Raw genomic sequence first — 17,913 nt, forward strand, 5'->3', positions numbered from 1 at the left:
AGGTAACACAAGTTACAACATGGCAGCTCCCAGTGTTTTATAGACACTAAAACTTTACACTTATTTTGTCACTTTTTAAACAACTAATAAAACTTTAAAAAATACATCTACATGTTAGTCATGGACTAATCTTTTCTTTGAATGCATCATTCTATCTAGCATGTATTTAGTGTTTAATGTCCCTTTAAGGGGATGCTTAACGGCTCCAACGGCCATGAATTTGCTATTTAGACCATTTAAATTAGTCTAGTGCTTTATCAAATATTCTGGTGGCTGCTACTTCCCAATACAGCTTAGCCTCACCCCTCAAACCATGTGACCAGAAACAACAGCAATCTGCAGCCTGAGAGTAACAAGCGTAGGATTGCCACCTCTGCCATGTTTTCCTGGACACTTATAATGTACACATGCTGCAGGGTGTGCAGGGAGGAATATGAATAGTGCTGTCCAGAAACACAATACATGTTCCTCCCTGCACACCCTGCAGCATGTGTAACTCATAGGTGTCCTGGAAAACATGGCTGAGGTGGCAATCCTAAACAAGCGGGATGCCAAAACTGACATTAACTAGAGAGGATAAGCTAGGTTACTATGTGTAACTAAGCAAGAGTAAAATCATATGATAATGAGAGAATACCATGACGACTCCAGATGTGTCAATCACAGCATTTATATATAGCACCCCCACCTCTCTTGGTTAATCACATGGTTAGATTCATCATAAACCACAGACCATTCTAAACCTTTTATGAAATCACATACTGAGCTTATTCTTTGTCCAGCAACAAAGTGAAATTCAGAGTTATACATTAGACAGTGAAATGATAATGGCGTAAAGGGTTAAAAACATGGATGGTTCAACATAAGAAATGTGTTGTTTTTTTAACATACAGTGGTGGTTGTGGATCAATAAGACATGGAAATAAACACACCACTAAATAAGACATATGGGTGTTTGCTGCACAATGAGAATATAAGAATGGTCACTGTGCCATATGTGCATGTTAACATTTGTTCAAAAAAGTAATTGGAAAATCAGCACTGCTTAGTTAGATTTATGATAATATTGGAACCGGCAGTGACAATGAATGAGATTGCTAGCACTGCTTATGGAGACCTGGGGAAATGTCATAACTATTTAGAGAATGATATTGAAAATTACAGTCTTAGAAAAAATAAAAAGAAGTGAAAAAGTGCTGCCTTTTTTGCTAATGTGACGCTAAAAGTGCTACATTGTAACAAATATCAGATCTAAAAGGAGATCAGGTGTTACAAACACACAATGTGATGAGTTGGGAGGGATATTGAAAATGAATGACAATTTCAACTGTTCTCAACAGCGAAGTGAAGATCATACAGTACCGAGATAAAATCTAGAATCAGGGAAAAACACATTATTATAGACAAATGTGCTCCCAGAATAGCTCTGTGGCCTGTGTTGATTGCAGTGCTGTTGGTCACACAAATGGATTTAATACCGTACACACAGTGTAGGACACCCCTTGTTGAGGTTACAAGTCAGAAAAGACCACTATAGGTCATACAGGTCCCTCGGTCATACTTTCATGCATCAGCCCCTCAGTGTTGTCTGTTGCTGGTGATTCCTCCTTCTTCTGAGTGCTGATCTGACACAGGCACACAAAAGGTCTATGGCAGGATGAGTGCGTCAAGGAGGGGTAATGTTGCCGGTAACAAACATAGGCAAGAGCCAAACCAATAACACCGCCCACAAAGGAATCTGTAAGGAAAATAAGAAAAAAATAGAGGAAGTTCGGAACCAAAATAAAGACAAGCACAGCTCAATGTGGTAATGGGAATATGACAAAATATATCTGCTACACTTATTCGTACCCCTGATACTGTAAAAAGTTCTACAACCCGGTGTATTTGTGTAATTGAGGGAAATCTTATTAAAGGGATAGTAAACACCAACAATGTTATAGTTTAAAAGATAGATAATACCTTTATTTAACATTCTTCAATTTTGCATAACCAACACTGTTATAGAAATATACTTTTACCTCTGTAATTACTTTGTATCTAAGCTTCAGCTGACTGCCTCCTTGTTTCATATCTTTTGACAGACTTGCATTTCATTAAATTAGTGCTGAGTACAATGTTATTTTTATGAAACACATGAACTAACGCCCTCTAGCTGTGGAAAAACTATCAAATGCATTCAGATAAGTGGCGGCCTTCAAGGGCTTAGAAATTAGCCTACCTAGGTTTAGCTTTCAACAAAGAATGCCAAGAGTAAAAAGCAAATTTGATGATAAAAGTAAATTAGAAAGTTGTTTAAAATTGCATGGCCTATCTTAATCATGAAAGTTTAATTTGGACTTTGCTATCCCTTTAAAGTAGACCATAAGCATGTAAACGGTATTAGTACAGCTACGAATTTGCTTTGCGAAAGGCAAATATACGGATATAATTTACTTTTTTTATATATATATATATTTTTTTTTAAATATAGAAAGAACGCCTATTGTTACATTTCAATTTACAATAACAATGTGTAAAATATAAAGAAAATTACAGCATAAATACCGGTGGGCTTATAATGGGAATCAGTTGAGATTGCATGCAAATAATATTCAGATATTTAAAAACATCAAATAATAACAAGAAAATATTCAACTTTAAGTGTATGAAATAGAAATTCAGCCAGCCATGCTATTTAAGGTTTCCAGTTGCCACTATGGAGATTCTCAATAAACAAACTAATTTTTGCAATATACTTTTATTATCAAATTATGCTTGTAGTAAAATGTATTTCTTTTTGAAGGGATATATACAGACGCGGCATATGCCTAGTGCACCCACAGAGATCTAGTATGGGTTTGTATAATGCAAGTTGAGTCATCAGTAACAAGATATAGTCTACTGGCAGCTTTGTGAACAAGCACAGTATTTTAATGAGGGTACAGTTGGGAAGCACAGTATCTGATATATGCCTCTGAAACAGTAATAACATTTACTAGAAGCATTTTTGCTAATAGAAGTACAATGCTAAATTAAAATGCATCTATACACATTTCAATGTTAATATTCTGTCACTTTAATCTACCAAAACAATAGGCTCTACAGATGTTCACAAGCAAATAATTGTTTCATCAAAAAAATGTGTTTCAGTTATTACCTAATGTTTGGTTTAATGGAATTTAGCTTATGCGGGCATTAATTTCAGCTGAATATTGGAATTGGATTTGTTACAGTTATTTCAAATGGGAACAGTAAATATATACAATTTTAACAAAAATCTTACATTATAGAGTTCAGTAATTAAAATAACCTATCTTTGAATGTTAACAGAACATATAAACATATAACTTGCTGACTGAATTTGAGTCAATGACAGAGGTACAGCTGAAGTCAAAGTGACTGAAACTGTCTGAGCATTCCCTAGTCTCCCCCCTCCTTATGCTAGGTTAAGGCTTGATTGGACAAGTCTGTGTGGTTAAAATATAACATTTAGTGCCTGACCGTCTGTTCCCAACATCAATCATTAGTAATACTATGGCAGGATTGGACAGGGGACAATGGCCACATGCATTGGTAGACCCCCTGTGCATTATTATAAACAAATGAGCTGATTAGCAAAACAATATTGCCCCTACCCCCTTCCTGCACCTTTTGTGGCACCAAAGGCACAACCAAATGAATGAAGTGATTTGGTCAAGCAAACATTCGTTCTTCGTCTTTTCCGTACAATAATGTATTTTGCTGTTCATGTAGTTGGCGACTTGTCGAATCTGCATAAATTTGGACTCATTTGTATTCATCTGAAACCAAATGCTCATCTCCAATAGACTCTATTTATTAAGTCGGGAAACCTGTATGACTATGTAAGGATAAGACAAAAATAAAAATATTAAAGTAGAGGAGCGCTAAAAGCTAAATACTATTTGTTTTTAATTAAGAGTCAATAAGATTTATTGCCCTCCTAGACCACTGAGCTTTTAGCGCTCCTCTACTTTAATATTGTTATTTTGTCTTAACTATTTGTCAATCTTAGGGAAGGATTGGCTAGTAAGGGAGCTAGGAGTCACTATTGGGCACCATACCTAGCTTTTATATGGACTATGTAAGCATCCCCTGCTTGCATTTAAAAGGACATGATACTCATAAGCTAAACACTTCAAATTTATGCAGCACAACTGTAAAAATCTGAAAAGAAAATATTACATGGACATCTCTATGTAAAAAAGGAAGATATCTTGTCTCAAATTTTCCTCCGCTCACCAGAGTAAGTGTTCTGTGAGCAGTTATCCTTTTATTACTCTCTTTAGTGTCATCTGCATGGTGCAAAAAAACCCGCTAATCAGTATCATCAGTGCTGAGTACACACTGTGCTTTATTGAACTCTCATGAGATTTTCACCAAAATCTTGTGATATTTCATAGTAAACTTGCTTAAAATAAAGTGACTGTGTATGCACATGCCATGTCTGGAACAAACATCTTAATTGGATGTTTAACATCCCTTTACAGTAGCATGTGGTTATTAAAGACATTTTGATGTCAAATATCTTTCATGTTAATGTGATATTTTAAGTCAGCTTTTTATAGATATGCTACATAACTTTTAAATAATTCAACCTTTGGGTAATATGTCCCTTTAATAGTCCTGCTCCCTATTCTCACAAGCCAATCGTGCAAGATCAGGGCTTGTCAATCATTTCAGACAAGCCAATCAAAGATGATTTAAAGGGACACTGAACACTAAATACATTTCATACACCTCCCTCTAATCATGGGGAAAGAGTTGATGTAAACAGGTCAGCACTGGAATGTAGTGAAGAAAGATAGATTTCAACATAGTGGCACCCATGACTAGAGAGGGGGCGGTGAATAACATAAATACTAGACTTATAAAATGTATTTAATGATTAACTTAGCCACTTCAGAGTTGGTGAAGAGGTTAGGAAGAGTTATGACACTGCAACATCCACAGCTTAATATCTTTAAAGCATAGGATCCCAAGCTATAAGGCCCCATTTAAACAGATGTTATTAATTATCTAGCCATTATATGCCCAGCAGGAATTGCTAAAAGGCATATGACTAGGGTTGGCAACTCTCTTGAAGAAGAAAAATTGGTGGTGTCAATTAGCATACATTTGCATTTCTAATTAGACAACATAACTCAGAAAGATAGCAACTAGGATTAATATGTATTTAAATATCTTATTCTTTATTATCTACATAATAACACTGACCATGCCAGTAACATACTAGCTAGGTGGTAACTCTACATGTGGCATGTTATTTGTAAAAATATATATAAAATGCATATTGGTGCAATAAATGCACGTGCAAACTCCGGAGTCTAGGTGGAAAACTAAGGGACACGAAAACCCAAAATGTTTCTTTCATAATTCACATAGAGAACACAATTTTAACAACTTTCCAATTAATTTATATTATTAATTTGCTTCATTCTCTTAGTGTCCTTTATTGAAGAAACATCATTGCACATGGGTGAGCCAATAACATGAGGCATATATGTGCAGCCATCAATAAGCAACTAATGAGCCTACCTATATTATTTATTTTATTTTATTATTATTCTTTATTTATAAAGTGCCAACAGATTACGCAGAGCTGTCCATGGGTACAAAGTACAGTACAATACAATATAAAAGACACCAGACAAAGTTTAACAAACAAATACAGGGGGAATTAAGGGCCCTGTTCCCGTGGGAACTTACAATCTAGATGGGTAGGATGGTGAGAAACAGGAGGTGGGGATTGCAAAGGTGAGAATGATGTTAGTGTGGAGTTAGATGAGGGCAGCTATTAGGCAAGTGGAGTTCATTAGTTACTGATTTGGTTATAGGCTTCCCTGAACAAAAAGGTCTTTAGAGAGCTTTTAAAGGAGGAAAGGTTAGGGGAAAGTCTGACAGCTTGAGGAAGTGCATTCCAGAATGTTGGTGCCACACGAGAGAAGTCCTGTAGTCTAGCATGGGAAGAGGTGATGGTAGAAGATGCAAGGAGCAGGTCATTGTTGGACCTTAGGGGATGGGCTGGAGTATATTTGTTGATGAGTGAGGACAGATGGGGGGGGGGGGGGGCTGCGTTGGTAAGGGCTTTGTAGGTCAGGGTGAGAATTTTGAATTTAATTCTGCTGTGAATGGGGAGCCAGTGAAGGGACTCGCAGAGAGGTGCAGCAGATACAGAGCATCGGGAGAGGTGGATTAGCCTAGCAGAGGCATTTAGGACGGATTGAAGAGGGGAGAGAGGGAGGTGACAGGATGAAGAGAGCAATTGGATGTGGGATATGAAGGACAGATTGGAGTCAAGTGTAACTCGTAGGCAGTGGACTTGGGGTGATGGGGAGATAGTGGTGTCACCAACAGTGATTGAAAAGTTAGAAACCGGGGTAGAATTAGAGTGGGGGATTAGAAGGAGCTCAGTCTTGGACATGTTGATTTTTAGGTGCTGAGAGGCCATCCAAGAAGAAATGCCAGATAAGCAGACACTGATGTGAGAAAGGACAGAATGTAAAGGGATAGGGATACCTATGTATTCTTTTCAACAAAGGATACCAAGAGAATGAAACAAATTAGATAATATAAATTAATTTGAAAGTTGTTTAAAATTGCACACTCTCTCTAAATCCGGAGAGAAAACATTTGGTTTCATATCCCTTTAAAAGTGGTAAAAATTGTTCAAAACTGAAGTTTTAGTTGAACTTCCAGGACTAGATTTTGACACTCATGGTGTAGATGTATACATTAAAGGGACAGTAAAGTCAAAATTAAACATTCATGATTCAAGTGAAGCTTGCAATATTAATCAACTTAGCAATTTACGTTTATTATGAAATTTGCCTTGTTTTCATGTTATCCTTTGTTGAAGCATAAATCTAGGTAGACTGATAGGAACTTAGGAGCGTGCACGTGTCTTTAGTAGTCTATGACTATGTATAACATTGCTATAAACTGCTGCCAGATGGCTATAGACAGGTGCATGCTCCCAAGCTCACTTAGGATTACTCTATAGAGAACTAAGCAAAATTGATAATAGAAGTAAATTGGAAAGTTGTTTAAAATGTCATGCTCTGTCCAATCAATTTAAGTTTAATTTTTACTTTACTGCCCCTTTAAGTCCCTTCATCAGCTGTTTTGAATGCAAATTATTCCAACAAGATTTCATGTACCCTGGGCCAATGTTGCTGAAATTGTACCAGCACCATCTATACCACATCTTGCTGATTTTTTTTATTTTGCCTAATGTTTGCAGGTGTGTAGAGAAGTCTCAAGACACCAGTCGTGCCCAGGATTACAGAGCCCTTACCTTGCCAATGGTGCTTGTAGTCACACATGCGTGACAGTGCGATCATCATGGCACAGTATAATGGTAGCAGCGCAGCGCACAGTCGCCAACTCTTCCCCTGTCCCATTTCAGTAAAACAGTGCAGCTTTCCTGCCAGGTAGAATGAGGTAAATCCCAAGCCAGAAAAGGCAACTGTCAGATTGAAAACAAAGAAATAAAATGAGAATAAAACTGATAACATTTATACATTGCGGGATCTCTCCATTAGGATTGCCCGTGAGACATAGAATAAGAAGTGTGTTTATATAAAAACTAGTCCTAAAGCCCGTTCACACGGGCCATTTTTTGCAGTACAGCGGTCCCACCCCTTGCTCTCTCTCTCCCCCTCTCTTTTGCACTCTCTCCCCCTCTCTTTTATGCTCTCTCCCCCTCTCTTTTGCGCTCTCTCTCGCTCCACCTCTCTTTTGCTCTCTCTCTTCCCCCTCTCTTTTGCGCTCTCTCCTCCCCTCTCTTTTGCTCTGTCTCTCCTATTTTTTTGCTCTCTCTCTCCATCCCTCTTGGCGCCCATGGGAGCCAGATTTACCGCATGGCTATTGGATAACAGGTGAAATCGTCACCTCTTAGCAAAAAATATTTTAGCCGTAGGCTGCTGTAGCAGCTAAGAACGCGATCGGTTGAAACAAATAAAGGAGCTTTAAACATGAAGTATCTTATACTTCATGAATGAAAGTCCCCTTTATTTGTTTCAACAGTCAATCCTAGCGTTTGTACAATGCTAGGATTGACTTTCAATTTAACTTCTGTTTCAGGCAAGCCTGAAGGCTTACGCGGACACAGTTACATTCAGGGCCATTTGGCCCTTGTTAAATCGGCCCCTAGATCTTCAAATGTGGCGATTTTTTTTTTTTTTTTTTATAATTTCTTTTTATTGAGGAATATGATAAATATAACAAGAACAAATAGTCTCTTCATAAAGGTTACAGTGAGACTGTATAAGAAGACAGAGAGCATATACAATGACAAAGCAAAAAGTTTCAACCAACCCACTGAATTAATAAAACCATAACGGAATAAGACATTGCAGTGGGATCTAGATGCAATCCTCATTTTAACAATTTTATAACATGTTGCACTGACTAGTTAGGAGCCAAGTATTTAGGCCAAATGGTCTAGAAATATGAAATATAACTTGTAGCCAGATAGGCAGCTCATTGTGAGCTTCAAAAGAGTATATATAAATGAATATTTAGTAAGGGGGGGGGTGTATCTCAAAGAGGTCAATAACAATCAGCGGGTAAGCACCGCTTGAAATGTAAGTTATTGAGCTAGAATGCATAGCTTAATGCTTAATCTTAAGAATATTATAAATTTTGAGCAACAATGGCGGAGTTTTAGCAAATGTTTAAGAGGGATAACATCCCTCTAGCAAGGAATATATAATACAAAAAGGTTAGTAAAATTTAGCTTGAAAAAGGTAGTACCTAGTATCACACATGTTTTAGCATGACCAAATTTGGGGGTATATGTGATAGTAGGAAGAATGTGCAGTATAGGAGACTTAAGGATAACAGGAGCATCCCTAACCTGCTTGGGCTAAGTACTAATTATCTAATATAGTAGGGTGATGATCACTAATTACTAAGGGAACAAAGATCCATGGTATATAATGAAACTAGGCTACATAGTTGAACTGACAAAAGACACGGATGAGGTCTTCAAGGGGTAATAATATGAGTACCTAGGTAGTCTATATACTTTTTGACCAATTTGATAAAGTTGCTAACGGTTTTACACTGGATACATACTATATGTCTGTAGACTGTAATCATATCATGAACAACTGTTCAAGTTTAAATACAAAAAAACAAAACAAACAAAAAAAAAAACACCAGTTCTGCATATATGCTATACAAAAAAGGATATACACCTACATTACCCTTCTAAAAAAGCTAGGTTAAGATAAATAAAAATACCTAACTAAGGGTTTGTTTGAAAACAGTGCAAGTATTACTAATACATAGATTAGAAACTGTGTTAAGGGCAGTAAATGATATGCAGCATAGGCAATAGACAGCCTCGGTATAGCTGATTATTATAACAAAGGGTATGTATTGAGGTCAGAGTATTCTTTTGGGTAAAAGGCACAAAAGGTATTACATTTACTATAGCAATGGCAATGCAAATTACAAACAAAAGAAAAAAGGTTTTAATGAGGGCTTTGATAAAAACGTGAGGGTTAAAGCTGCACCTCGGGTATAGGTTTAAGGATAGGGGCAGAAGTTGAAATATATCCACAGCAGCAGATCTGTCAAAGTCTTTACCATCTGCTCCCTTAACATTAATTTCCAGTTTGGCGAAAAGGATCTCTATATAGCCACCTAACAGATATCAGGGCTGTATCTGAACGTTAATGTTTACCCCGTGTCCAGTCTATGTTGTGAGTCGTTAGGAGGAAGTAGCCTGCTCTCCCACTCAAGGATCAATGTAGTTTGGGTCCGCGTGGCATTACGAGCAAGTCCCATAGGCATACCTGATCGAGCCAATTGTTTCCAAAGCAGTGTCGCATGCTGAAGCCTGGGGGTGAGAGACACCCTAGATGAGTAAGTGCCGAGTGTCAGCCGATGATAGGCAAGTCTCAACTTCTGCTCCGTTGGTCCGGCCGCCACCTCCGGAGCAGGGCCCCTCAGGGAGCAATTTGGTTTGACTGTGTCACTCGGTGCTGAACATATAGCACTGTCAGATGACGCTGGGGTATCAGTAGATTGTACATTTTGCGGTTGCTTCACGGTCGTCTCCCTTCTTATGTCAGGGGGAATGTTTCCATCTTCCAATTTGAATGATTCACGTATGGTGGAAACAAGCTGGCAATATCCATCTGTCATCACTTTTTCAAGCCCTTGCAAAAGGGATAATATAGAACTTAAATCTTCCTTCATGATTCCCTTACCTCAATCTGAAAGGTTATAGCTGTAAGTGGAGGGAAAAATAGGCACCACCAATATTTACTCCGTAGGCAATTGATAGATATAAAGCTGAGCAAGTTAGCAACTTCTGTTTTACCCGGGAACCCGGGGGGGGGGGGGGGGGGGGAGATGTTGAAAATTACTTGTAAGGCCACAGCCTAAGATTAAACAGTCCGGAACAGGTCAGCAACAGTGCATAGGTATGAAGCAAGAGTATATCCAGATAGAGATGAACTTCAGAGATCCGAATATGATAAATGAATGGATCAATTATAGGGTAGCTCCACAGAATTTGTTAGTATAGTTAAGCATTTCTCAGAGCTCCATTATTTCACGTCTGTAATGGCTGCCGTCCGGACACGCCCCCCAAATGTGGCGATTTTTAATGAATTAAACAAAACAAAAAAGTTTAATTTAAAATATTAATAAATGTTTATACTAACTTTCATTTGGGATTGTTCACTGTCATTCTGAATACAAATTTTACCTGAAAGGTTTGTGTGTGTGGGAGGGGTCGCTGATGATGAGTTTATGCAACCACGAGGGCAGTGGCCAGAAATAGTTTGGAAACCTCTGATTAATAGGACATTTTTGCATAAGAAGGTTCCTTTAACTCCTTTACTGTCAGGTACACTCAATCTAGACACTATTTAATACATATTATGATCCTTTGAAACTGAACATTGACTTTGAGGGTCATTTTTATGTGCAGCTACACATATTTCTGAATTTCTCCGGATTCATTGATGAAAGCAAAGATCAGAGGGAATTTAAATTAAGATTGACTTGATAAATGTCTTCCAGTCTCTGCTACTATGTTATAAAGCAAAATGTCTTGGCAGTAACACAGGACCGAGACACAGAACAATCATTTAAAAGTGTCATCAGCAGTAAAAATAGATTTAAAGCTCTTGGAAGCAAACACAACTACAATTTTTGCCATTATGTCAGTGCTTATGGGAAGTCTGTCAGCTATTTTAATTAGATAGACTTTTACTAGAGCTTAAAGGCTAACAGATATCACAAAAAAGTACATGTAAAAAATACAAAGAAGAGATTTTTTGCTCTTTAAAGACAAGTTATCTGAAGTTTAGTAGACTTGGTTTTATACTGCAGCACAAGCTATTTACAACCAGACCATCAATTGTGAGAAATTGCATAAAACTGTGTTGAGACAATAAATAGTTATTATTTCATTTATTATAATTAAAGGGACAGTAAAGTCAAAATTTGACATTCATGATTTAGACAGAACATACAATTTTAAACAACTTTTCAATTTACTTCTATTATTTCATTTGCTTCCTTCTCTTGTTATCCTTTGCTGAAAGGTTTATCTAGGAAAGCTCAGGAGCAGCAAAAAACCTAGATTCTAGCTGCTGATTGGTGGCTGCATATATATACTGATTGTCATTGGCTCACCCATGTGTTCAGTTAGAAACCAGTAGTGCACTGCTGTTCCTTCAAACAAATGATACCAAGAGAATGAAGCAAACTTGATAATAAGCAAATTAGAAAGTTGTTTAAAATTGTATGTTCTACCTAAATCATGAAAGAAAAATGTTGGGTTTCATGTCTCTTTAAAGAGAAGCCAAGTTACTTTACTAAACAAATTGTGACAGTATTAGAAAGTGAAGTGCACGTTCAATTTAAAGGGACAGAAAAATAAAAATTAAACTTTAATAATTCAGGCAGAACGTGCAATTTTAATCAACTTTCCAATTTACTTCTATTATCAAATTTGGGATCTTTTCCAGATAAGCCCCGCCACTAATGCAAAAAGTGCACGCGCGAAAAGTTAAGCCCCACCACTTTTGCCAGCTCCAATTTAATGCACGCACGCAGTGACTTTAGAGCTGTGGGAAGTGTTTATTGGAGGGTTCAGGGTTGTATTCGGTTTGCTACCTGCACACACGCACGCACGCAGTGACTTTAGAGCCATGGGAAGTGTTTATTGGAGGATTCAGGGTTGTATTCGGTTTGCTACCTGCACACACGTCTGTGTAGCTTGTAATCCCTAATAACCTGTAGCTAGCTACCCGAGCCAATGCCCTTACTCCTTTTAGAAAAGAAACTGTCACAATTGCGATCAGCTGGAGCCCGTTAAACCAGCTGGTTGCCAAAGAGGTCAGTTTCTTTTCTAAATATCATCGTTTGCTGCTCGAGTTGTTGCCGTAAAGTCTGTGTTGAGTTTGACATATATCTGCCTGCATAATGTATTGTGATCAAGAAATGTGCACAACATAGTGGCGGGGGTTAACTTTTTGGCGGGGCTTATCTGGAAAAGATCCCAAATTTGCTTTGTTCTTTTGTTATCATTTGTTAAACACTAAACCTAGGTACCCTGATAGGAGCTTAGGAGTGTGCAAGCGTGTATAGTAGTCTATGGAAGCAGTGTTTGTAACTATGCATAACATTGCTAGAAACAATGTTGCAAACACAGCTGAAAAATGGCTAAAGACACATGCACACTCCTGAGCTCACCTAAGATTACTCTTTAAAGGGGCAGTAAACCTAAAAAATAATGTTATATAATTCTGCACATAGTGCAGAATTATATAACATTATCTTAGCGCAAACATTGTACATTAAAGTATTGCAGCCATATTTTATGATAAAGTCTAGTTTTTTAGACCGCCGCTCCTTGCTCTGCTGAGCAGATCTGTTTTTTTTCTTAAGCGCATCTGGGCAGCTGTCTACTCAAAGCCGGCCTGATCGCGCCTTTAATCTCAATGTAGCTCGCTCCCGCTACCAGACCAGAGTTGGAGCGAGCTACTTTAAGTTTAAAGGTGCGGTTGGGCCAGCTGTGAGTAGAGAGCTGCCCAGATGCGTTTAAGGAAATTCCGAAAAAAAACCAGACCTGCTCAGCAGAGCAAGGAGCGGCGGTCTGAAAAACTAGACTTTATCATAAAAAATGGCTGCAATACTTTAATGTACAATGTTTGCGCTAAGATAATGTTATATAATTCTGCACTATGTGCAGAATTATATAACATTATTTTTTAGGTTTACTGCTCCTTTAACAAAGGGTACCAACAGAACTATGCAAAATTGATCATATAAGTAAACTGGAACATTCTTTAAAATATCATGCACTATCCAATCCATTAAGTTTAATTTTGACTTTACTGTCACTTTATTTGTAAAATTAGGGTGTAATTTTGGTGCAACATTAGGGGTGAGATTACAGGGTCACATGTTTGTAAGCACTGGGGGCTGATGATTTTTAAGATCAGTTGGGCATAAAGCCTCATCTCTCACCCTGAAATAAAAGGTGGGGGAGCACACAAGAATCCCCTTACAGTGTAACTATAAACCACATGATCGGTTGAGATATTATATATAGGTTCACACACACACTGAGAAAGAGCTGCACTCATTCTCTCCCCTTTCTTTGTCTTTCTGTTTTTCTCTTTTTTCTTCACCCTTTTTTTCTCTATTAACCCTTTTGTCTCTCACTGTTATCTTTTGTATCTCTACCCCTCACCCCCATTCAGTTTTTTTTAATCCACTTCATAAAAAAGATGACTGAGGGTGATATTTTTTAGGGACAGTGAATGTAGGAAATGTGAGAAACAAAATAAACAAATAATAATAATTACATACTGCGCAGGTATTATCCATTGAAATCATTGTCCCTATAAACTGAACACATGATACTAAAACCCCCAGAAAACTCAGTGCACTAGAGGCAGAAAGGTAACGGCTCAATATCCAAGCAGTCACCTCTTATAGTAATTTATAAACGTTAAAGGTTACACACTAGCGCAAGCAACATATTATATCGTAGTTTATACACGATCCAATTCTAGCAGCTTGTGTTTATTTACTCCTTTACTCACTGCTCCCTTCCTTGTTTAATGATGGCATAGGTCATCCAAATCAAAGGAATCCAAATACTCTTATGGGCTCTATTTATCAAACGCGGGCGGACAGGGGCGGGCATATTCTCCCTTCTCAGCCCGGCTTCTCATCTGGCAGGCAGCAATCCGTTGCCTGCATTTACCATTGCACACAAGCCCCCCATGTGCGCTCATATGCAACACTGCCTGCGCACAGCCAATCACGCTCAGGCAGAAGCTGTCAATCTCCCCTGTCTGAAGAGACTGGGGAGATTAAAATTCTCCACCTAAGAGGTGGAGAACAGGGCAGGGAAGTGGCGGTCTAATAGTCGCTGCTCGATAAATCCTAACTGTGTGAACCTGCAGTCAGGATTTAGATAAATCGAGCCCTAAGTAATGTTATTCACAAGAGTTGTACTACTCCAATATGCAGAAGATAGCAGGTTGAGTGATTACAATGCCTCATTGTAACCCCCGTCTCTGGAACCAGTAGATCCTAAATGGAGCCTCATCACAGACTATGGTCAATCCTCAACACTTTAAGCAGCAAACAGACTCTACGCATACCTGATGAAATAGCTTTGGGACTTGAGAAACGTGTTGCAAGCATTTTAATAGCCATGTATTTTTGCATTTTAATAAAATATACTTGAAGTATGTTTCCTGATTCTGTGATTCTGTTTTCTAGAATACTGGATTGGTATATGAAAAGAATTCCAGACTTTGGGATAGTCTTGGAAGATTATGCACACCTGCTACCTATTTGGACAATTTGTGACATGATATTTGTCAGGGTGCCGGGAATCAGACTGAGACGAGAAGTGCAAAAATATTCACACCTTTATTAATAGCAAAAAGTAATAAAAGTGCACAAGTCAAATAACAAGCCAGGAATCAAAACCAGAGCTGGTAGTCAGACAAGCCAAGTCAGGAGCCAAAGTGAGTAGTCAGACGAGCCAGAATCAGGAACAAGGAGAACAGCAGAGTCAGGAACAAGCCAGGGATCAGGAACCAGGAGGGACGTCAGACAGCCAGGTAATACACAGGAGCTCTCACAAACAGGTCTGAGACAACGCAAGGGCAAAGAATACTGAACAAAGGCCCTTTAAATAATAAGTGATGACATCACAATTCTGAGTCTGCATCCTGTCTCACATGGATGATGTAAACCAGTCTGGCCATAAAAGTTAGTGCAGGAAGTGAGCAGCATCTCCCAGAATGCACCAAAGTCAGCAAGAGAGGTGAGTAAAATGGCTGCCAGCAGCACATGGCCAACAAGGCAGGGAAAAACCCTAACAGTACCCTCCCCTCAACGACCCCTCCCCCGCGGGAGGATAAAAGGCTTATTGGGGAAACGGGCATGGAAGGCACGGAGGAGGGCGGGAGCATGAACATCAGAGGAGGGAACCCATGAACGCTCCTCTTGACCGTAGCCCCTCCAATGAACCAGATACTGTACGCGGCCCCTGGACATACGAGAGTCAATAATGCTGCTGACCTCATACTCCTCATGGTTGTCAACAAAGATAGGACGGGGACGAAGCAACACAGTGGTAAACCGATTACAAACCAATGGTTTCAAGAGGGAAATATGAAAAACATTGGAGATGCGCATTGCAGGAGGAAGGTCAAAAGCGTAGGCCACAGGATTGACCCGTTGGAGCATTCGAAAAGGACCAACATAACGGGGAGCCAGTTTATTGGAAGGCGCATGAAGATTCAAGTTGCGGGAGGACAGCCAAACTCTCTCACCAACCTGGTAGGAAGGTGCAGGCAGATCAGCCTGGAACTTTTGGCGCTGCATAGAACAATGAAGGCAATCCTGAATCTGCACCCACGTGGAACGGAGTTGCCGGAGATGCTCCTCCAAAGCCGGAATACCCTGAGACATGAATGAATTGGGCGACAAGGATGGTTGAAACCCATAATTCGCCATGAACGGGGACAACTTGGAGGAAGCATTAATTGCACTATTACGAGCAAACTCTGAACAAAGTAACAGTTCAGACCAATTATTGTGGTGATCTGAGACATAGCAACGGAGGAACTGTTCCAGAGCTTGATTAGACTGTTCCGCAGCCCCATTGGATTGAGGGGGATATGCCGAGGAGAAGGAGAGCTGGATCCCCATTTGAGCACAAAAGGAACACCAAAATCTGGAGACAAACTGGCTACCCCGGTCTGACACTATCTCCTTGGGTAACCCATGTAAACGGAAGACCTCCCGGGCAAAAATTGAAGAAAGCTCCTGAGCGGTAGGCAACTTCTTCAAGGGAATGCAATGTGACATTTTAGAAAAACGGTCAACCACCATAAGGATAACAGTATTGCCATTGGAAACAGGGAGCTCGGGCAGGATTGTTGAGTGACAGACCAAATCATTTGGTTCTTGCCTGGGTGACCTGCGGCTTTAGGATAGTGGTAAGTGTGCAAAAGTTTAGTTAGAAGATTCTCAGGAACAAAACACTTACCACTAGGTTTCTCAGGAGGTGCATTGGTTTGTGCAGCCAGGATCTCCTCCCCCAAGGGAGAAGTCAAATTAGTACGTATGGTAGCCAAAATATGGTCAGGAGGTATAACTGGAGTAGGTACAGACTCCTCCTTGGACAGAGGTGAAAATTGTTGAGAGAGGGCATCAGCCCTAACAATCTTACTACCAGGCAGGTAGGAGACCACATAATTAAACCGAGACAAAAATAGCGCCCATCTGGCCTGTCGGGGCGACAAACGTTTTGCTTCAGATAGATAAGTTAAATTCTTGTGGTCAGTAAGAATGAGCACTGGCACACTAGTACCCTCGAGAAGATGCCTCCATTCCTTGAGTGCCAAAATTATGGCCAGTAATTCCCTGTCGCCAATTTCATAATTGCACTCCGCTGGAGACAATTTATTAGAGAAGAAACCACACGGATGCAAGGAACCATCAGGTGTAGGACGTTGAGACAAGAGGGCACCTACTCGGGGGGCGTGTCCAGGCACTAGCAGAAGATGGCTGCTAATCTGAGAGCTCAAGCTACAGGATATACTTTCCACCAAGATATCTGACTGTTTTTGATGCCATCCAGCACAAAATTTTGATGCATCTTATAGAGCAAGCTCTGCTGGTCTGGGCAATACTAAATTTGTTTGTATAAGAGTCTCGCAGACTGGACCATTGAGGTTTGTGGTGGCCTCGTGGAGGACAGCCTTAGCACCCCCCCCGGGTAACCGGGTGATAGGAGAATATAGGAGTTTCTCCTCTGTCAATATAAATATAGTTTTGCAGCTGAAACATGTCGGAAACACATTTAAACTTGCGGGATCTGCTGGCTGAATACGAGCGCACAATATGCGCGAGATTTGATCGCCTCTTGGCATATATGGACAGTGCCCATTCTGAGCTTAAAGCATCTGAGGACCGGAGACAACTGAGAGCAGAGATCTCGGGATTGAAAGCTATACCGCAACCCAATACAGAACCCCCGCTGGCAGCGGGGGTTCTGGATCATGATCAGATGACAACCCCCTGAGAGCTCGATACCTGCCCGGTTCACTTGCGGGAGCAAGGAGACACGCACTGTGGCGGAGGTCAGGAGAAATACGCACCCTGAAGCACTGATACCAGACAGCTTGCCTGAGGAACTAGGACTACCGGTGTCAGACCATCCTCATCTGAGGACTGTGGGGACTGTCGCCCTGTTTCATAGCTCAGAAGTTGTATGCCGGGCCCACCCGCTGCTATCAGCTGTCTGGTATATCCGAATAGGAGCGTCTTTCAGGCTGGTAATGTATGGCTGGCATTGCGGCCCACTTGAGGCCTGGATTTTTCACTCTGGATACAGAATTGGTGATA

The 17,913-nt window shown here is 39.8% G+C and overlaps 1 protein-coding gene across 1 annotated transcript in view; it reads right to left on the bottom strand.

Moving 5' to 3' along the window:
• Positions 1-429: 429 nt before the first annotated feature.
• The window catches only part of PLPP4 (phospholipid phosphatase 4), a 280,271-nt gene continuing 262,787 nt past the window's right edge, over positions 430-17,913 (bottom strand). The window contains exons 6-7 of the mRNA XM_053692654.1: positions 7,298-7,468; positions 430-1,738 (exon numbers count right to left, since the gene is read on the bottom strand). Coding sequence (XP_053548629.1) covers positions 1,539-1,738; positions 7,298-7,468 — 371 coding nt within the window. The 3' untranslated portion in view covers positions 430-1,538. The remainder of the gene's footprint in view (positions 1,739-7,297; positions 7,469-17,913) is intronic.

The sequence above is a fragment of the Bombina bombina genome, chromosome 9 (genome assembly GCF_027579735.1).
Source record: "Bombina bombina isolate aBomBom1 chromosome 9, aBomBom1.pri, whole genome shotgun sequence".
NCBI lineage: Eukaryota > Metazoa > Chordata > Amphibia > Anura > Bombinatoridae > Bombina > Bombina bombina.